Source organism: Arachis ipaensis, chromosome B03, assembly GCF_000816755.2.
Source record: "Arachis ipaensis cultivar K30076 chromosome B03, Araip1.1, whole genome shotgun sequence".
In the NCBI taxonomy this organism is placed as follows: Eukaryota; Viridiplantae; Streptophyta; class Magnoliopsida; order Fabales; family Fabaceae; genus Arachis; species Arachis ipaensis.
This window is the reverse complement of record NC_029787.2, coordinates 149,728-169,343: the sequence shown is the minus strand read 5'-3', so window position 1 is coordinate 169,343 and position 19,616 is coordinate 149,728. Positions and strand designations below refer to the sequence as shown.

The 19,616-nt window shown below is 34.9% G+C and overlaps 4 protein-coding genes across 9 annotated transcripts; 2 read left to right on the top strand and 2 right to left on the bottom strand.

Annotated features, from left to right (window-relative positions):
• On the bottom strand, nt 1,474-2,579 carry LOC107629489 (uncharacterized endoplasmic reticulum membrane protein C16E8.02). The gene is made up of 4 exons (XM_016332297.2): nt 2,146-2,579; nt 2,018-2,080; nt 1,870-1,941; nt 1,474-1,779 (listed from the first exon to the last, which is right to left on the bottom strand). Exons 1-4 carry the CDS (start codon nt 2,476-2,478, stop codon nt 1,663-1,665), a joined length of 585 nt encoding a protein of 194 aa, XP_016187783.1. The 5' UTR covers nt 2,479-2,579; the 3' UTR covers nt 1,474-1,662.
• LOC107629490 (photosynthetic NDH subunit of subcomplex B 4, chloroplastic) lies at nt 3,439-4,747 on the top strand. 2 transcript variants are annotated; one of them, XR_002358618.1, is made up of 7 exons: nt 3,439-3,667; nt 3,767-3,811; nt 3,889-4,048; nt 4,137-4,192; nt 4,277-4,348; nt 4,433-4,669; nt 4,702-4,747. XR_002358618.1 is itself a non-coding variant. In XM_016332298.2 (6 exons), the coding sequence occupies exons 1-6, from the start codon at nt 3,581-3,583 to the stop codon at nt 4,559-4,561; spliced, it is 549 nt and encodes a 182-aa protein (XP_016187784.1). In that variant the 5' UTR covers nt 3,439-3,580; the 3' UTR covers nt 4,562-4,744. The 2 variants fall into 2 exon arrangements, 1 of the variants encoding a protein (XP_016187784.1); XM_016332298.2 differs by having other exon boundaries at nt 4,433-4,744.
• On the top strand, nt 6,803-8,327 carry LOC107629488 (thioredoxin-like 1-2, chloroplastic). Of its 2 annotated transcripts, XM_021117641.1 has the most exons (5): nt 6,803-7,267; nt 7,337-7,519; nt 7,593-7,757; nt 7,828-7,995; nt 8,055-8,327. In XM_021117641.1, the coding sequence occupies exons 1-4, from the start codon at nt 7,055-7,057 to the stop codon at nt 7,948-7,950; spliced, it is 684 nt and encodes a 227-aa protein (XP_020973300.1). In that variant the 5' UTR covers nt 6,803-7,054; the 3' UTR covers nt 7,951-7,995; nt 8,055-8,327. The 2 variants fall into 2 exon arrangements, with proteins under 2 accessions (XP_020973300.1, XP_016187782.1); XM_016332296.2 differs by having other exon boundaries at nt 7,828-8,326.
• Nucleotides 9,739-18,662, bottom strand: LOC107629487 (26S protease regulatory subunit 8 homolog A). Of its 4 annotated transcripts, none has more exons than XM_016332295.2 (11): nt 14,350-14,660; nt 13,652-13,831; nt 13,371-13,468; nt 12,687-12,911; nt 12,446-12,508; nt 12,158-12,321; nt 11,627-11,783; nt 11,334-11,432; nt 11,101-11,211; nt 10,849-11,009; nt 9,739-10,725 (listed from the first exon to the last, which is right to left on the bottom strand). In XM_016332295.2, exons 2-10 carry the CDS (start codon nt 13,827-13,829, stop codon nt 10,869-10,871), a joined length of 1,236 nt encoding a protein of 411 aa, XP_016187781.1. In that variant the 5' UTR covers nt 13,830-13,831; nt 14,350-14,660; the 3' UTR covers nt 9,739-10,725; nt 10,849-10,868. The 4 variants fall into 4 exon arrangements, with proteins under 4 accessions (XP_016187781.1, XP_020973299.1, XP_020973298.1 ...); XM_021117640.1 differs by having other exon boundaries at nt 9,739-10,577; XM_021117639.1 differs by lacking the exons at nt 9,739-10,725; nt 14,350-14,660 and adding an exon at nt 18,655-18,662 and having other exon boundaries at nt 10,856-11,009; nt 13,652-13,836.

Sequence of the window (19,616 nt, the reverse complement as noted above, 5' to 3'; positions counted from 1 at the left end):
GTGTTACTCACTAAATTTTTGGCATTAAAATAAAATTAGACCCAAAAGTTAATTAAATTAAAGAAAAGAACAAAAATAATTTCAGAGAATTTGTGGTTAAGATTTTATTTCAAATTTGATGACCAAAGCCTAGTAAACAGAGACGAAGCTTTATATAGTTTAAAGGGGGCTGTGCCCCCAAAAATTATCATTTTTCTTAGAAAAAATAGAAATTTTACAATTATAATTCCAATATATTAATTATGTCTTCTTTAAAATATATTATTTAATTATTTAATTATGGTCCCTCCTAAAAAAACGAGTCTAGCTCTATCTCGCAAGTAAAGATAAGAAATTCCATTTGACTTATATTGCCAATTTTGAGTACGAGATAATATATCTAATAACATGACTTATTTTGTTTAGAAGATATATGTAAAAGAAAAGTTTAGGGCCAGTAATTTTATTGAATTTTGGCCATATGTAACCAGTAGAGAAAGGTGAGTCATTAGATGAAATCTCACACCATTAAATTATTATTGATAGCTATTTGATAGCTACCAATCACAAAAATTATTGGTCTCCTAACATTGCTCATATGTAAATATATATGATTCCAATATATTTATGTCAATTTGACAGGGTGAGTCAGCATATGAGTTATTTTTATGGGCTCATTTTTTGTTTTTTCCTTTCTCGCTATTTTCAGGTAAGAAAGATTTTCTTTTAGTATTCTGGGCAGAAAGAAAGGTTTAGTTTTGAGCCCATGTTTTCTTAGTAAGGAGCAAACCTACTAGTCAGTTTTAGCCCAAATCCGCTGCAAAGGGATAGGCCAGGGCGCCTACAGGCAATTCCAAATCCAAATGCAAATGCTAATGCGACCAAATCTTGTTTGGACTTTTTCTTTTAAAAATATAAAAATAACAATTTCATCTATTCAATGCTGCACCTGCACATGAGATGAAGCACTGGAATTTGGTAGAGTGGGCAGTGAATGAGTGATCGCTCTATGGTTTGCTAATAATGACTACAAAATAAAAAGAAAAAGAAAAAGAAAGTGGTGTATGGTTGCATGTTTTTCCTGCATTTAACTCTGATTTGGAAATACCAACCAATAATAAAGACACAATGAGTTAGATGGACTGCATCCACAATGAAAACGTCAAAAGTTGCCTAGTGAATAGTGATCTACACCCTATGGTTTTGGCTTAGCTTGTCGCATGTGATAAGGGGGCACACGGGTTGTTAACCCACCAAACATAATTATCAAGCATGGTTAGCGTCCCTTTCAATTGGATGGCCTAGAAAATTTATTCGAAAAACAAGTTAAAACACATGTAGTAATATAACATCTAAAAGATATTGTATCTATAAAAGAAATATTAGTTATTAAATTGTTTTTAGTTTTTACCGGTACTTTTTATTTCAAATGTCAAGTCCTGGAAGCCACGATCTACCACCAAACAACAAATATTAGTACTACCTACGGGTCTCTGACGCAAATGTGATTGAAACACATTTAACAGTTTCATTATGATTGATTAACATGGACTTTGAGGAGTAAAATAGATAGATTCATGTGTAGTAATTTGTTTTTCAATGCATGTCTGTATAATACAAATCCATTATTTGCAGAGGGAATATGATGTACAACAACCACAAACACAGACACAGATATTGAAGCTAAGAAAGTTTCTTTTGTTTCTTGTCTTGCCATTGCTTGCGTTCGGCTTCAATCTTTGCCTTCACCTTTGCTTGGAACCCTGGGTATGGTTCATATCCGACAGATAATTGGAGAGCCTGAAAAAGAGCAATGACCTTGTTTGAATTGTCAAGCAGACTATTATATATATAATGAATGAATATGTGAAGGTATTAAATATTAATTACCTCAAAGAGGACAAAGAATGGGGCCATTAGGAAAGCTTGAACAAGGTTATCGAAGAGGGCTGGAGCACGTTTCTAACAGAGGAAGATAGAATAAGATGAGTGAGATGCATCAAAGTGGTGATTACTGATTAGTAATGAAATGATTTACCTCAAAGACGCCGTGACCAATAAACTGTCCAGTCCAACAGAATATCTGAGAAGCCAACACAATCTGAAAATAGACTGAATCAATTAGCGTTGACAAGATAATAATAATAATAAGAAGAAGAAGTGTACCTTCCAGGCGAGGGAGAATCCGAGGTGGTTGGCGAGGAAAGAGGAAGCGAACCAGCAGAGGAAAGTGAGGAGGGCGGCGAGAGAGCCAGCTTTGAGGTCGAGGGAGGCGTAGAAGAGGGCGTAGATGGCGGTGAAGAGGAAGCCGTAGTTGAGGAGGAGAGGGGGAGGGAAGAAGGAGAAGGAGAAGGAGAAGAGGGATGGAGTGAAATAGAGGAGTATTTGAGCGGTGAATAGGATGGGCCAGACGAAGAGCATGTGAATGAAGATGTTAACGGGGTTGCTGTGGTATGCTCCATAGAAGGCGAAGTGTTTCTCCAGATCTATCATTGCCATCGCCACTTGCGAGTTGCTTCAAAACTCTTCCAACTCCGCCCAATATTCTTTATAGCTCTATGTCAACTCACTCACCGGGCCGGGTTCCAGATAAGTAGATAACTATTCCCAAAACACACATACGGTAATATTAATCCGCCCCCTCCAAAAAAAAAAAAAAAAAACTACACGAGCCTAACTAAATTCACCTTTTTTTACTGCCAATCCAAACAAACTCGTGAGTTATAGCTCCTTTTGATAATTTTATTATTCTTTTCCTTTTATATAATTTTGTATTTTTATAACATAAAAGACAACTTTTTTTTACTTTTTATCAATCAGATAATATTTAATTTGGTCCCTAAATTTGCATACAAGCCTCAATTTAGTCCCTAAAATTTTAATTGACTTTATTTAGTTTCCAAACTTTGCGAACATGACTCATGTTAGTCCTTTGAACAATTTTCAATGTATAGATATTAATAGAACGTTGTCATGGACAGGCGGATGTCACACTAGATTCTGTAAAATGATGTCGTTTTGGTTTTGACACTCAAATAACCAAAAACAACATCATAAATGGTGTTTATTGAAACTTTATCTAACAAAACAAGTGATGTGACATCATTTTGTGCTATTTGAATACTAAAACCAAAACTACGTCATTTTACATATTTCAATATGGTATTTGATTGTCCATTTCAACGCTCCATTAACGTTTTTGAACTAAAAATCATCTCAAGGACTAATGTGAGGCACGTTTATAAAATTTAGAGACTAAATAGAAGTAATTAAAACTTCAAAAACTAAATTAAGACTCGCATACAAGCTCAGAGACCAAGTTGAGTATTAACTCTTTTATCACTATATAAAGATGGTGCGTATATAACATTTTCTTTTTCATTTTCTCGCATTTCAACAAAAACTATAAACTATTGCATCTTTTTGTCCATTAGTTAGTGGTACCAACTCAAAAGGTCAAAAAACTATAAACTAATGCATCTTTTTGTAGGGTGGTTCTTCACTTGACTCTTATCCACTTTATCCTCACTTGTGTAAGTACCATACCAGTACGCAGTACCTTGTTCTTTTTCTTTTTGTTTTGTGCTCAGCACTTCACACCATGGCTGAAGCTATCATTGGTTTCACTACCGTTTTCAAATCCTGTCTACAAACAAGGAGATTTGAAGCCAACCCCTCCTCAAGATTGGTATAATTAAGATCGGAAACAATTGAATAATATAAATGCAAGCATGATGTATTTCTAGTTTAGTTCGACAGTAAAGGTGCGTTTGTTTTGAATTTGCAGCCTAAGCAGCATTCAAGCTCTACCCTTTTCAGGCGATCATGGCAGGTAATTAAGTTGTAGTAGTTTCTTTAAAATGAAAGCAGTTTCAGTTGAAACGTAACATTATATATATGCAAGGTAAGGTTGAAGAGAGTAAGAGGAAAAGAGGTTGTTTGCATAAAGTGAATGGTTTGGGGGATTGGCCATTGATGGCAGTTCTAGTGGAGACAATGGAAGGGCAGAGAGACATGTTAACCACTAAATCCATTGTGCATCTCAGTGATGACGCCATCAAGAATGTTTGTAAGTCTGTCTCATATTATATCATATCTGGTTTAATTTGAGCTCTTTTGAATTTGAATTAATTTCCTGTGTGGTGGCATGCATGCAGACTCTTGGTACATAATGTTCACCGTTTGGGGATGCTTATTCTTTGGTTCCATGAAGGTTAAGTAATTTCATTCAACAAAGTTGTGAATTGTGATATATGCAGCATTGAAACAAACTAAATGAATTAATTGTGGTGTTTAGGACCCATATTACGACTCGGAGACGTACAGGGGAGATGGAGGAGATGGTACTGGAAACTGGATTTATGAGAAGGTAAGCTTTTATTTAATTTAATAGCTGCAGTCAGTGATGGATATTATATTACATCATTATACGAATATACATGAATGCATGCAGCAAGAGATTATGGAAGCAGAAGCGAGAGAAGCATTGTGGCGTGAGGAGTTGATAGAAGAGATAGAAGAGAAGGTTGGAGGGTTGAAGGAGCTTGAAGAAGCAGGCAAGAAGGAGGAACTAGTGAAGTGATGAATATGTATATATAGTGTATAATATCATGATCTAACAGTGGATGTGCCTTCTCCCTAAATTTCCAATTATTCAAGAATATTGCAAATTGCATAATCATATCGTGTATGTAATCGGTTACATATTTTTCACACACTCCCTGTGCTGTATGCATCTCAATATCAATCATCACTTTGTATTCTCTGCCTCTGCCCCTGCCCCTAGTAAACTTAATGAATTCACCTCTCCATAGCCCAGACATAGGAAAAGAATCTCACACACGCGCGGTGGCTCAGTGGCGGAGCCTAGTGCAGCCTAAAGGGAGAAATGCCGCCTCCCAAATTGATAATTTTATATGTAAAGTTCTCTATTTTAATGTTTTAACCTCTTTAATTTTATTTTTTGGCCTCTTATCAAGTTATTTTTTTATGTTGGCCCTTTTTAAAAAAAAAAAAAAATCTAACTCCACCCCTGATTCATGGGTGGGCATATAGCGGCCATAAAGCTTCACAACGACGGCGGCAAGGACCGTGTTGGCCGGTCAGTGAGGCTCCTGGCTGGAAGGGGAGAGAAGAGAGAGGATGGGGAGAGGGTCACAAATTTGAAAGATAATATGCATCTCTTTAAGGAAAACGGTGTATTTTATTTAGTTGGTTTACTGTTCAACGATAACATTTCACGCCAATTACATAAGTTTTGTGCTTTATTTTAGCATTAAAATAGACCATTCCACGACTAAATCCACATGTTAGTATTCACAACTTTTATCTTTTTAGTTCTTTAAATTTAAAATTATCTATACTGATTTTTGAAATTCAGTTGTGGTCATCGTATTAGTTTTTGGATCCTTTTTAGTATTGAATCGCTGAATTGACTCAGATTTACCATGTTGGAGACATAGCTAAATAGTGTCATTTTGTTTTGGCACTTAAATAAAGCAAAAATAAAAAAGAATTTAAATGATATACAAACCATTATATTTTTCTTCATTCTTTAAAACAATCTCATTTTTGCCTTATATAAAAGCTAAAATCAAAAGATACTATTTAACTATGTGTCTAATGTAGCAAGTTAAAACTAGCTCAACATTTCGTTCATTGACTTAACATGAAAAATAATTTAGAGACCAATATGATCCTGGAATTGAATCTCGAGTATCAATATAATAAATTTTAGATCTAAAAAACTAAAAAAAGTGAAAATCATAAATCTTATGAATCACTGTGGGAATTTAGTCACAATTCGACAGGTATTATTGACAAAAATCTTGACATATTCCGACCTAAAATTTGACAATAATTATTGCAGAAAAAATTCGACCATAATTTCAAGAAATCTCAGTACATTTCTTAAGGTATTGGCTAGTGTAAATTTTTTTCTTTTTATAAATTTGAGATTTTGAGGTGCTTACAAATATTTTATTATATCATATTCTGCATTGCATAAAAATCTTTGCATTTGTATTCTCATTGAAATATTTTACATATATGCACTTGCCTATATAACACATGCATGTCTCCTGCAGTCCTGCAATATTTTTGCATTATCCAAGATATAATACATTCATGTTTCAGCAATAAATATTTTTTTTAAACTATGATTTGATATTAAGAACTAATCTTTATTAGTTTACTATAAAAATATAATTGAACAGATAAAAATTTTACTTAGTTAAAAAGAAGAATATAGGAGGAGATGAAATACGAAATTTTCATTTTTAATTTAGTTCTGTTTTGATTTTATTTGAATATATTGACAATTTTTATGGATACTATAATTTTTTAATTTTAAATCGACTAGAGAGAATTATAAGACATTAAATCTTAAATGTAACTGTGCAAATCCGTAATCGTTTTAACTAGATTTTATTAGTTATTGGGTGAGTTGTGAGTGGTTAAAATTAGTTATTCGCTGTATGAATTATCCGTTGTAAAAGTTGAGGTACAAGAATAGAAAGTGTAATAAAAAGTTTTAGTTTTAGTAGGTGAATTGAAAGGCTGAAGATGGCAATGAAGTTAAAATAATTATCCATTTTGCAGAGCATTATTATTAAGAGGACATATAGAGAGCCACACATGTGACTCAACAAGAAGCAATCCAATTCCAATTCCACGCAGATAATGCTGCAAAAAAAGTTGACGTGGATTTGGATAACCATCCTCTTCTTTTCTTTTTAGTAGTAAATTTTCTCAAACGGATAAAGGTTATTTATTGACTGATTGACTCGTTTCGCTTTTTAAAAGAAAAAGACAGCGCATCAAAGGAACCACCTTATTGAATTAAATTATATCCAGTGTGTTTGTTATTTGAACTAACTCTCTTTTCGTCTCTCTCATTCACAGGAAGAGAACACTGTTTGTTTTATCTGATTAAAATTCTGCTCTGCACTTTTTATTATCCATTGAATAGCAACACAAGGGTGCTGGTGTTGCTTTTCTCCTTTTGCCTTTTTGGTTTCACAAGCCTTAGCATCATATAAAACAGGAATATTTGCTCCTTAATATTTGCTCCTTAATGGCTTCCTCCATGAACTTGAAGAGTGCTGTAGTGTGTGTTCCTGAGAACATGGTTTGCTCAAAAGCCAAGCCTTGTCCATCTTCAATGAGACTAGCTGGTAAAGCAAGATCAAGGGCGTTGAGTGCTGAATTCATGGGGCAACCCATCATCATCAACACAACAAAACTCCAAGATGAAAAGGGTTTATGCAGTTCCAAAACCTCAATTCATGTACGTATATTGCTTTCTTTTTTGTGGGATTATATATTTATTCCTGAGTAACAATGCAAGCTGTTTCAGGCAGAAGCAAGTATATGCATTAGCAGATCGATGCAGTGGTGGAAGAAGAACCTGAAGCCCAACATGATTGAGATCCATTCAGCACAAGAGCTTCTCAATTCTCTGCTCAGCGCTGGTGATGCTTTGGTTGTTGTTGACTTCTATTCACCTGCTTGTGGTGGCTGCAGAGCCCTTCATCCCAAGGTATATATCTCCATATCTATGAACAATCAATTTTAATTGGGTCTTGAAGATTGTGTTACGTGATTGGATTCAGATCTGTCAAATTGCTGAAATGCACCCGAATGCAATATTCCTGAAAGTAAATTACGACAAGCTGAAAACCATGTGCCAGGCTCTGCAAATTCATGTCTTGCCATTCTTTAGGTTCTACAGAGGTGCAGAGGGTCAGCTTTGTGGATTCAGCTGCACCAATGCAACTGTAAGATTATTTCAAGTCCTAATTAATTAATTTACTGTTATGAGTCCTAATAATATAATTTTGTGTGCAGATCAACAAGTTTAAGCGTGCGTTGTCAAAGCATGGGAATGAAAGATGTAGTCTAAGGCCACCTAAGGGTTTAGATGAATTAGAGTTGACCAATTTGGTCTCAAGTTCTCAGATTTGGTTCTAGTTTTGCATCAATAATAGGTTGAATAAATATCAATTAGAAAATGAAGATGGAGCAGGCAAGGAATCTCCATTCCTTAATTCCTTTCTTTTTTTTAGGGGAGGGATGGGTTTGGATGGGAGGCTTGTAATTTTTTAGTTAAAATTGAGCTCCCTCTTTTAGGCGATAGCAATTCTTTTTTATTCCTCAAGTTCAGTTTAGAGGACAAAAAGGCAACAGAGATCGGTGTGGATTTCACTTGTGTCAATTAATAACAATGATATTGAAGATAATCTTGAGCTCTTATTCCGTGTAGCTACATTTTTAGTTTAATTAGTTTCTGTCAATTATGTGATCCATATGTACATAAGCATAATATATAAATTTTGGCATTATTTTTCCTTTTATTTTAATATTAATATTAAAAGGTGTATCTATACCTAGTAGGCTAGTACCTAGTTCTAGTTGTCCTGCCTGATTTAATAATATCGAAACACATGATAATATTAATGATACAAAGAGTGACAGATCCATGAAAAGAAGTTTTCACATGTACAATTTTACTTGAAGGTCTGAAAATTTTAGAATCTTATGACCATTAAAATAAAAAAGAAAGGAAAGGGATAGAGGAGGTCCCACAATGTACCTGGATATGTTGCGTCTCCCGTGGCATTGAATTGGATAGTAAAGAATCCTACTCAGCGTGGGGCCCATGAAATATGGACATGGACATGTGCTGCCGCTAGCCCATTGGAATTTGGAAGCACTGCACGCGGTTTCAGTTAGCCGCAATATCTACTAAGCGCTGACTCACTTCCCACTCCTAACTTCTAGTCTTGGAGTGATTCTTGATACAACTTATAACAAAAGACATTTACATGATACAACTTGAGAGCTTTGTTCAACAACCTTCATCTATTGTGTGCAAACTGAACAAAAGTTGTTATGGCCTCAAGAAGGCTTCTAAAATTATGTTCTACCTTTTATTTTTTATTTTTTGGTTTTGAGAACACCAAATCTGACATTTTTCTATTTATGAAACAAGACCCTACATATGTTATTTATATGTTATATTATGTGGATGATGTAATAATTACAGAGAATGATGTTACAAAAATTAATTTAATGATGAAGAAATTAAATACATGTTTACTTTAAAGAATCTTGGTATACTCCATTTTTTTCTTAAGAATAGACGTTCATCAAAGCAAAGAGGGGCAAGTTCACCTATCACAGATTGGATTTATTGAAAATCTATTATCAAAAGTTGACATGAATTCAGCTGCCTATGCCAACGCCCGTGATTTCTTTCTTACAATTGATGTCATTTGGGTCTGAACAGTTTGAGGATTTTTCTTTTTCTATATGTAAATTGAGTTAATTTATGCATCATCCATTAACTTTTTATTGAAAAGCTGTCAATTGTCAAAACTCAAAAGAGTTCTAAGATAGTAAGATATTTATAAGAAATTAAATATTATGGTATTGTTTTTAATAAATGTACAGATTTTAGATTTTGGATTTGTATCCTCTAAAGTTTGAATTTTACTTTAGAGAATAAAGTGTGATCTTCTATTGTTGAATATTTTCTCTTTCATATTTATTATTTGTCCTACCTATGAAATCAATGGTGAGAGATCACATTTTATTCTTTAAAGTGATATTCAAACTTTAGAGAATCAAAATCCTTAGATTTTATAGGTTTGTAGATTTGGATTGGACTGCTGATCTTGAAAATAGAAAATCTGTCTTAGAATTTTGTGTATTTTTTGGTACTAACTTAATTTTATGGCATTGTAGAAAGCAAACCACTATAAGTAAGTCATCAACCGAGGATGAATTTCGAAATCTTGCCTCCTCTGAAAATAGTGAGAAACTCTTATCTAAAGTCATTAAAGCTAAATCAGTGAGTGAAGACTACTAACAAACTTTACTAAAATATCTAACAGTTCCGAACCACATGGCCTTGGCGACCACACAGCTGACACTGTGGACAAGTGTTGAAGAAGCTCCTTCTGCCACCTCTATTCTACCTACAACCTCTAGCTCTTCTGTCATCATGCCACACTCACCTTGAAAGTCATAAGCAGTAGGTAGTTGTGGCAGATTAGCCATAGGAAGTCCTCTTTGAGGTATCTTAAATCACTTTAACATGTCATCATAGGCAACGAAAAGTGATTCTGCCTCTGCAACCTTGAAAGTCCCTAAGCGAGATATCACTGAAGTGATGAATATGATATATTCTTCTGATAGATCATCCAAGATTGTAGCAATGTGATATTCTTCTTGGGTTTTATAACCAATTGCAAACAAAGAATCAACTAACCTTGAATCTTAGACAAGTATTCTTTGACTGAACCAGTCTTTTTCACAAATTTCAACTATGATTTTAGGCTTTGAATGCGAGTAGCTGATGATTCTGAGAAATAGTCATTTAGAATGTGACATACCTCATGAAATCTAGTTCAGTGAATACTCTTGTTCTTGAGAGAATTTGAAATAAATGCAACCAGCCAAGTAGTCGAAGTTAGACCATCTAGTCACCTTTCTTTCTAGGTGGTGGTTTCAGATTTTGTTTTCTTTGCTGCATTTTCCTCGAATTATTCTGGAATTTCGGCAGCTGATTGACGATCTTTGAGGTTGAGGCTCTAAATGATGAGAATCACAAGATGATGCCATGTAGTGAAATTATTGTCAGTGAGTTTTTCAGAAATTGATAGTAGAACTTTTTTTTCACCGATGAATTGAGAGTATGATAGACATGTTGATTATTCAAGACTGTTGCCTCTGGATACCATAAAGAATAACTTATTAAATTAGCGGTAACAATTAAAAAGTTACTAACGGGGATATGTAAGAATAACTTATCCAATTACGAACAATGATAAATAACAAAAATAAGGTAAATGTGAATATAAATTGCTAGAAACATGAAAGAAAAATCACTTCCACAACTTCCGCAATGACATGTTCTTCTCTGTTTCCTTTTTCATAACCTTGGCCACAGCCATCTCAAAGTCCTCCTGTGTCACATGTACTCTCCTCTCCCTCAAAGCAAACATTCCAGCTTCTGTACACACGGCCTAAACAAAAGAAAAAAGAAAATTGGATAGGATCGAGACAACTTAAAAACAGCTGGACAGACAAATGCAGCGTAAACAATGTGAAACATACCTTAAGCTCTGCACCAGATGCTCCATTCATCTTCTCAGCGATCTTCTTCAAATCAATGCCACGCATTAAGTTCATTCTTCTTGAATGAATTTTCAAAATATCTAGCCGAGACTGCATGAGATTAACTCAGTGTCAGGAGTGATATGAACGCAGTGTGTGTAAGTGTATTTGCTTCTTTCCTGGAACAAGTATATAAAAGAGTAAATGCTAAGGTAGTAGGTACTTATGCATACCTCCTCATTTGGGTTTGGAAATTCAATCTTCCTGTCAATTCGTCCAGGTCTAAGGAGGGCTTGATCCAGGATATCAATCCGGTTTGTGGCCATCAAAACCTGTATTGCATATTTTTCTTTAGAACTTGCTCATAAAATTGCTTAAATAAACATATATCTTAAATGAGTAAGATAGAGTGAAACATATTGTTTATATGTTACTTTTTTTTTTCTATTTCTAGCTAGGCTAGTTTTAAAAAATTCTCCTGAATGCATAATAGCAGTATAGCTCCAACATAAACAAACTGTATAACCTTGATTTTATTTGAAGCTTCAAATCCATCTAGCTGGTTGAGAAGTTCCAGCATAGTGCGCTGCACCTCACTATCACCATTGCCACTTCCAGATTCCATTCGAGCAGATCCAATACTGTCAATTTCGTCCATGAAGATAATTGATGGAGCATGCTCCCTGTGAAAGGAGTAGTGTTACGTCACAATCATAATATGGTTAAGCATGTCTTCATCAGGCATAGTTCCTAGCATACAAACCAATAAACCAATGAATCAAAGAATGTTAATGCAAAACTCTTTATAAGTATAATTTTTCTCTTTTCAACCGGCACTTACTTGAAATTGGAGAAGGATTAATATTTATGCCAAATTCATTCTCAGATTAATAAGCATCCAACTACAAAGTTCACAACCACAACATTACTAATAACAGAAGCATATTCAATCCACAAAGTGGTGAAGCCACAGGGAGCCAGGCACATATTTTCCCCCCATTTCAATGAAGGGCAACACACAATGAGCATAACAAGCTGAGATAAGAAGAGAATGTACCTGGCCATGACAAAAAGTTCCCTGACCATTCTGGAACCTTCTCCAATGTATTTCTGAACTAATTCAGACCCAGATACCCTGATGAAGGTACAGTCAGTATGATGTGCCACTGCCCTAGCCAACAACGTTTTTCCAGTACCAGGTGGCCCATAGAGTAGAACACCCTGCGATTCATGAGATTGTCAGCAAATGGGGAAAGTGAAAAAACGTATGCAAACAAAGAACAAAAAGTACAATATACTGATGGAAGCATGGTAAGTTGTGTGACAATCTCAAAAGAGATAGTACCTTAGGTTGAGCTATTCCAAGACTTTCAAACAGTTCAGGATGTTTAATTGGTAGCTCAATGACCTGAAAAATTGATGACATACATGAGACTCAGCAACAATTATAATTATTTTCTATGATGAATACACTTAAAATATAAATATACAAAAAATGTATATGCGGATTAAAAAGATGGATAAATAGATCTCACAAAATGCAAATATTGGAAGCATATCAGTCAATATCTTATATGATTACATACCTCTTTAATCTCCTTGATTTGCTGGTCTAAGCCACCAATCATGTCATAAGTAGAATCCGGAACTTTCTCAACTTTCATCAGATTGACCAATGGATCAACTTTGCTCGGTAGAATTAAATGAAGGACATAACTATCATTACGAAGAGCTACTCTTGTCGATTGAGTAATCTTTGTAATGTTAACATCTTTATCAATGTCCACCACATATTTCCCTTCTGGATGAACCTGAAGAAAGAATAGGAAAATCAGAACTTCATCTAGATTCTCATTAGTGATTATAATCAAAACATCCCATAAATAATCCAAATCCATATAAAACACTCTTCAAGGACATAAAGGGTTTTGTAGACAAGAAAGACGACACTCCATAATCCAGAAAAAGGGACCTTTAAACGATAAAACATAGATCTGTAACAAATCAGACGAAGCTTAGGTGTCCTTAACTGAACAAAAATTTCGAAGAAGAATATGTCCATCAATGATTTAGAGTGCAAGTTCAAATGATACTTATGCCTATAGCAGAATGACACAACCATTTAGGTATCTTGACAACATGCGAATCGAAGTAAATATTAAGATGCCAATTTTAGATAACGATAATTGTAATACAGGAGAGGAAACGTAAAAAGCTTCAATTCACCACAGAGAGTAGAATAAACAGAAAGCAGAGGAGCGAGACCGGACCTTGACTAAGACTTTGTTCTTTCCCATAACTTTCACAACTTCCCCTACATATGATCCGGGCTCCTGGAGAAGCTGCAACTCCTCCCTGAGCATCCTCACTGTCCAAAGTTGCCATTAACCACAGAAACACCCTTTCATTAGTTAACTTAAATTATTAATTATAGCACTAAATCCAACCAAATAGTTATTAAACGCATTAATTTTATTTTATAATAAAGGCAGTCATGTATAGATTAGGGCAAGGGTAAAGGTAGGGTTAGGGTAAGGACTAAGGAGAGTACCTCTAGAATTGAGCTCGTTGCGCTGAGCCTCGAGACGGTTGAGATTGTGCGTTTTCTGGCGGAGAAAGAGCTGTAGCTCATGGATGTGGACAGAGTAGTACTGGCGGAGACCCTCCCCCTTGGAGGCTGGCTTGGCAGAGCAGTTTTCCTCCGGTGCAGCCTCGGCCGCATGTTTCATCTCTACGCTTATAAATTTTAAAATATCTTTTAAATTTGAAGTAATACATGAAATGTCATCAACCAAAGTCTTAAGATCTTTAGAAAAAGTACAAACTTAAATCCAAATATGAAATTCCAACATAAAAGTTCATCAATCATCAAAATCTGTAAAAATTTGCTGCAGATTTGCATATGATATGATATGAAATGAAACATATATGAAATGAAAGTAAAAGCTCAATTTAGTTCTCCAAAGATTTTAGCACCATCAAGTTGGTCCTTTACACTCTAAACAGTTTGTACATCAATTTGGTCTCTCTATTTAAAATGGCATCAATTCAGTCCTTCAGTCTAATATATATTTAAATACCAGTTGGTCCTTAAATTGATGATTATTTTGTTCTACAAAAAACCAACTCGATGTTAAAAGTCTTGGAAGCAACTGATTTGATATCCTACATGTCTTAAACCAATTTGAACATTTACTCTATCAGTTAACATATCATATTTCAATATTTGAATTTCATTCCCAATATTACCTGAAACTAAATAAGCAAAGTGACAAGCTACGGCGAAGTGCGACTAGCAAGCGCAGAGAACAACCGCGAAGCTAGGCGAACGACGACGCAGCAAGGAGGAGGTGATGCATCGACGCCGGCGAATCGCGTGCGGCTGGGAGAAGATGAGGCTGGCAGTGAGCGCGACACAGTGGGGAAAAGGAGGAGGTGAGGCAGCGTGATAGATTAGAAGGACAAGGAGGTTAGAGGTAGAGGAATGGAGCCATGGAGGTTCAGATTTGGGAAGAAGAAGTGAAGGAGAAGAGGGAGGTTGGGGGCTCATGTTGTAGGGGTGTAAAGGTGTCTTTCACGCCAAGAAAAGCTCAATGTTTTTTTTTTTTTTTTGGTCTGGAGAAAAGCTCAAGGCTTGGGATTCATTCGGACAACCTGGGCTTGCTTTCTAGAAGGCCCATTTTGTTAACAAAGAAGCTGAAACCTCATCAATCCAATTCGGGTTTTAAGCTGCCCCAATTCATTGGATTTTTGGCCCTTTTATGTACACATCACTCTTTTAGATCTATACTCATCGCCAGTCCATACAAACTTTCATCTTGGTATCATCATTATTATTGTAGTTAACCTAACAATTAATTTATCTTTTGGTTGCCCCTTTGGGCTTTGGTATTCATCACCTAGACAAATCTAAACACGACCTTGGTTGCATTCAAGTCAGTCTGAACTGATTATCACTAGAGGAATTACTCAAAGAAAATCAGGTTTAAGTTTACTTGCACAAAAAATTCAACTTAACTCGTATACTGTAAGAATATAACTTTTTAAAAAACTAGTCATACAAATAGTTATTAAATTTAATTATAGTAAAATAAATAACAAGAATAAGTTGAGAAACTCATTTGAAATATTATAACTTTATAACAATAAAAATATTAAATAATAATTATCTTTCCGAATATATTTTTTATTATCATCATTTAGTTAAGTTAATTATGCATTATCGCAACGCATGACTAACTAGAGTTTTTCTTTTTAGCAACTATATAAACGTTATTAATGCTTGTCAACATAGTTTTGTCACTGCTTTTTTATTTGAATTTAAAAGAATGTATGGATCGATATAATCGAGAGTCATTCTATATATTTACGAGAAATAAAGACGATGTCGTTATCATTTGTTGAGAATCATACAAGAAGCACCGCTACCTCCATCCAATTAGCTACCATCTATATATGGACATGATGAATGTTAAAAATATTTAATTTGTTAGGAATTGAAGAAGGTTGTTAATTTTGTTCTTCTAGATAGTGGAGTTAAAAATATTATATTCCTTCCCTTGCGTCTTATTAGACTCTTATTATAATATTTTGTTAATATTGTAAATACTAGTTAAGTTTGATATAAATTTTGCAGAAATAAGAAAAATTAACCAGTAATGAATTAATATAAATTTTAAGTGTGAAATTTTTGAAATTTAAATATATACTTTTTTAATTGTTTGATAACTCATTTTTGTTACTCTCCTAGCCGAACGAATTATGGAGGGCAGAGGAAGAAGAAGAAGATTGGTCCCAAAGAGCGGTAGTAACAGCAGTCATCCATTCACTTTGACATGCAGCACGCATTTGACAACAATATAATGTCCTTTTGGTACGAAACATACAAGAACCAGCTATAATCCACTTGAGTTTGGAACAAATAAAAGAGGGGTTTTGAAGCCAACAAAAAGCGACAGTGAGTGAGTTAGAGTGACGCAACCCAACACCATCCATGCATAACCCCAACACGTTCATTTCCGATCCCTAAACCCCTTACACTTGCACCTTTTTCTATGTCCCCACATTTGCATGCATTTTTCACATCCCCATTCACTTTCTTACTCTCTTACCCATTTTTCAACTTCGTTCCTAATTCCTATCATTCCATATCTTAGTGCCCAAGAAATCGGAGAAAAACAAATAGAAAAATCTAAACGGCTCAAACAATTAATTCGAAAGACAACAAGATCTCTAAACAAAAAAAAATACTCAATCCGACTCCTAAAATTTATTTTTATAGGACTTATTAGTCCCTGTGGCAGTATTTTTTTGTTTTTTGTTTTGGTACAGAGACTAATCAGTCCCATAAAAATAAAGTTTAGGGATCGGGTTGGGTGTTTTTTTTGTTGGGAGCATCGTAGTCCTTTCGAGATAATTGTTAAGAGCCAGGTTGGGTATTCACTCAAAAACAAATTAAAGACCGTAACCATACGTACAAGGTACAAGATGCAGCGATAAAGGTTCAAGACACCGAATAAGATGCAGTGGCGTGATCCACTTGTTTTAGCTTGAAAATCGTAACACCGTCTAAGCAAGAGATAAAGGTGAGGTTGTCCCTCTGCTCCGAGTTACGCGGATAAGATGCAAGAGTTGCAGTTTAGTCTTACTTGCTCCATGTTGTAAATTTCGGTTCGATTTTGCGGTAATTTTCGATCCGCTTCGGTAACTTACACCCCTAATCGCTACTGAAATATCAGGTTTGGCTATATAATCGACATATAAGACTCATCGGCCATAGTGTAGAGATGCATCATGTGCATTTGTATGCTTTGTTTGAGTTTGCATTTGTTTTGACTTGCCTAGTTGCTTAACTCTAATTAACTGCTATCTTATCTATTTGCTGTAACTTTATATACACATGTGCTTTCCTTTTCTATTTTGTCTATATTTATTTCTGAGAGATCTCTCTAGCAGGTGGAGGAGGCGTTGAGAGTTATTCCACTTAGATTTTGGAGGATTGCTAAGAAAGAAAACAAAGAGTTAAATTATATTAGAACCCTTAGACATAATCACCTTAATTTTGGTTTAGTTAAAATTTTAGTATATGAATATGAGTTGATGGAGTTTTGGAATGCCTCTAGCTTTTCAGGACATTATTTATTATCTATGCAGGTACCTTTACCATACTGAAAATCTTCGATTCTCATTTCATACATATGTTGTTTTTAGATGCAGGAAATGAGACACCACGTTGAACTTGCTGGAGACCCTTGGGATGCGAAGATCTACCTTTGGGATATTCTATTTTTAGTGTTTTGTATATGTATATAGCAATATTCTCCATCTTGTACATAACTTACATTTTATCCCTTTTAGAGGTTGACTTTCGGAAAAAATAGGTTTTGTATTTTGTCTTCTGGGTATAGTTGGGTTCTATATATACATGTATATTTATTCTCTGGCCAGCCTTTACTTCGCAGGTCGAGTTAAGAACTTGCTACTTGTATCTTTTTGGAACTCCATATATATACGTACATTTCCCTTATTATACGCTATTATCTCCCCTTTTACGCTTAATCGTTTCTAGTGCGATGCGTTTTCTGTTGGTTTTGTTCAATTTTTCTTCAAGGCTAGCTCTTAGTTAAAACTTCTTTTCATATATACCTATGTACGCATTTTCACTTTTAGAGGTCATAATACTCCACCAACTCTGATTTACGAACTTAAACGTAAAGTTCTGTGTGGTAGGGTGTTACAGCCATCGCCAATCATGTGCCTGAGTAACACTTAAGACATCAGTTAGATTTATACTTGGTATAACTAAAGTAGATTGCGAAAGAGTTGAAATGTGTGATTGTGTACTTGCTAGTTTAGATAGAATGACAACTCTGTGATTTTGTTCCCTCGGGATATGATGAATTTCAAATTTAGACAAATGAGAAATGAGGGACTTGATAATATCTAAATATTTCATTAAAAGAGGGTATTTGACTTGAAATAGTTGGACTATTGCACAACTAATAGAGAGTCACAATTTACCTTTAACTCGGAAATGTGCATATCGATTGCTAACCTTAAACCAGCAATCAGGGCCTCATATTCGGCCTGATTATTGCTTGCCTTAAAAAAGAAATGCAAAGAATTTTCCAAGACAATTTCATTACCATCTTCAAGAAGGATTCCAGCTCCACACCATTGTGGGTTTGAAGCACCATGAACGTAAAGGGTCCATTCGTTGAAATGGTCTTCTGAGTCAGGAGCAGTAAATTCGGTGATGAAGTCTGCTAAATACTGGAATTTGATGGATCCCCGACTTTGATATCAAATGTATTCGAAGAGTTCGATAGACCATTCTATAAGTTGGCCAGCTAACTCTAGTTTAGTAATCAGATGTCATAATGGTTGCTCAGTCTGAACTATAATGACACGACTTTAGAAATAAGGTCGAAGTCATCTAACTGAAAACACCAAAGCCAGGACGAGCTTTTCTATATTTGGATAACGAAACTCGGTATATTGTAGGGATTTGCTGACAAAATATACAGGGTGTTGGACTTTATTCCTTTCTATAACAAGAACAGAGCTAATGACCCAATTAGTAATGAATAAACAAAGATGAAGTTCTTCCCCATGTTCAGATTTTTGTAATATGGGAGGGTTTTAAAAGGATAGCTTTAATATTTGTAAAAGCATTTTCACATGCATCATTCCAATCAAAATTATTTTTCTTTTTTAGTGTTTGAAAAAAAACAAAGATTTAGAAGCTAAACAAGGTAAAAATCTTAATAAAGCAGCAAGTCTCCCCATTAGTCGTTGGACCTCCTTAATTCTTTTAAGATTCTTCATTTTGAGCACAGTTCGGCATTTGTCAGGATTGGCCTCTATATCTCAGCTTGTAAGTAAGAAACCAAGGAATTTACCTCTTTCAACACCAAAGGTACATTTTTCAGGGTTTAATCACATGTTGTACTATTTTATTTAAGCGAAATTTTCAATAAGGTCGGCCACGTGGGATTTCCCAACATTTGTATTGGCTACCATGTCATCAACATAGGCCTTTATGCTCCGACCAATTTTCTTGGCGAAGACTTTATCCATAAGTCGTTGATAGATAGCCCCTCCATTCTTAAGACCAAAAGACATAACTTTATAACAAAAATTGCCATATTGAGTTATAAAAGATATTTTATCTTGATCGAAAGGATGCATCAAAATTTGGTTATAACTAGAACAGGCATCCATAATGCTTAAAGTTTCAAAGCCAGAGGAATTATCAACAAAGGTGTCAATAGATGATAAAGGATACACATCCTTTGGGCAAGCTTTGTTCAAATCAGTAAAGTCGACGCACATGCGCCATTTACCATTATGTTTTTTTACCATGAGTGAACTTGATTTCATGTATAAAGCTGGCATGAATGAGTTTTTGAGTTTCCTCTAGGATTCTTGTTTCTTATCCATGCTAAGGTTGCACTTTTTCTGTGCTATAGGTCAAACAAATGAATTTGATGCCAGTTTGTGAGAAATGACAGAAA

What these genes read in the sequence shown, in the direction of transcription:
- LOC107629489 (XM_016332297.2), bottom strand. Translation starts at nt 2,478, where the DNA reads ATGGCAATGATAGATCTGGAGAAACACTTCGCCTTCTATGGAGCATAC. An exon ending in GATTCTCCCTCGCCTGGAAG is followed by an intron (nt 2,081 to 2,145) that starts GTACACTTCTTC and finishes GTCTATTTTCAG; the next exon opens with ATTGTGTTGGCTTCTCAGAT. An exon ending in TTGGTCACGGCGTCTTTGAG is followed by an intron (nt 1,942 to 2,017) that starts GTAAATCATTTC and finishes TTCCTCTGTTAG; the next exon opens with AAACGTGCTCCAGCCCTCTT.
- LOC107629490 (XM_016332298.2), top strand. Translation starts at nt 3,581, where the DNA reads ATGGCTGAAGCTATCATTGGTTTCACTACCGTTTTCAAATCCTGTCTA. An exon ending in CCAACCCCTCCTCAAGATTG is followed by an intron (nt 3,668 to 3,766) that starts GTATAATTAAGA and finishes TTGAATTTGCAG; the next exon opens with CCTAAGCAGCATTCAAGCTC. An exon ending in TGACGCCATCAAGAATGTTT is followed by an intron (nt 4,049 to 4,136) that starts GTAAGTCTGTCT and finishes GCATGCATGCAG; the next exon opens with ACTCTTGGTACATAATGTTC.
- LOC107629488 (XM_021117641.1), top strand. Translation starts at nt 7,055, where the DNA reads ATGGCTTCCTCCATGAACTTGAAGAGTGCTGTAGTGTGTGTTCCTGAG. An exon ending in GCAGAGCCCTTCATCCCAAG is followed by an intron (nt 7,520 to 7,592) that starts GTATATATCTCC and finishes GATTGGATTCAG; the next exon opens with ATCTGTCAAATTGCTGAAAT. An exon ending in TCAGCTGCACCAATGCAACT is followed by an intron (nt 7,758 to 7,827) that starts GTAAGATTATTT and finishes TTTTGTGTGCAG; the next exon opens with ATCAACAAGTTTAAGCGTGC.
- LOC107629487 (XM_021117639.1), bottom strand. Translation starts at nt 13,829, where the DNA reads ATGAAACATGCGGCCGAGGCTGCACCGGAGGAAAACTGCTCTGCCAAG. An exon ending in CAACGAGCTCAATTCTAGAG is followed by an intron (nt 13,469 to 13,651) that starts GTACTCTCCTTA and finishes AACTTTGGACAG; the next exon opens with TGAGGATGCTCAGGGAGGAG. An exon ending in AGAACAAAGTCTTAGTCAAG is followed by an intron (nt 12,912 to 13,370) that starts GTCCGGTCTCGC and finishes TTCTTTCTTCAG; the next exon opens with GTTCATCCAGAAGGGAAATA.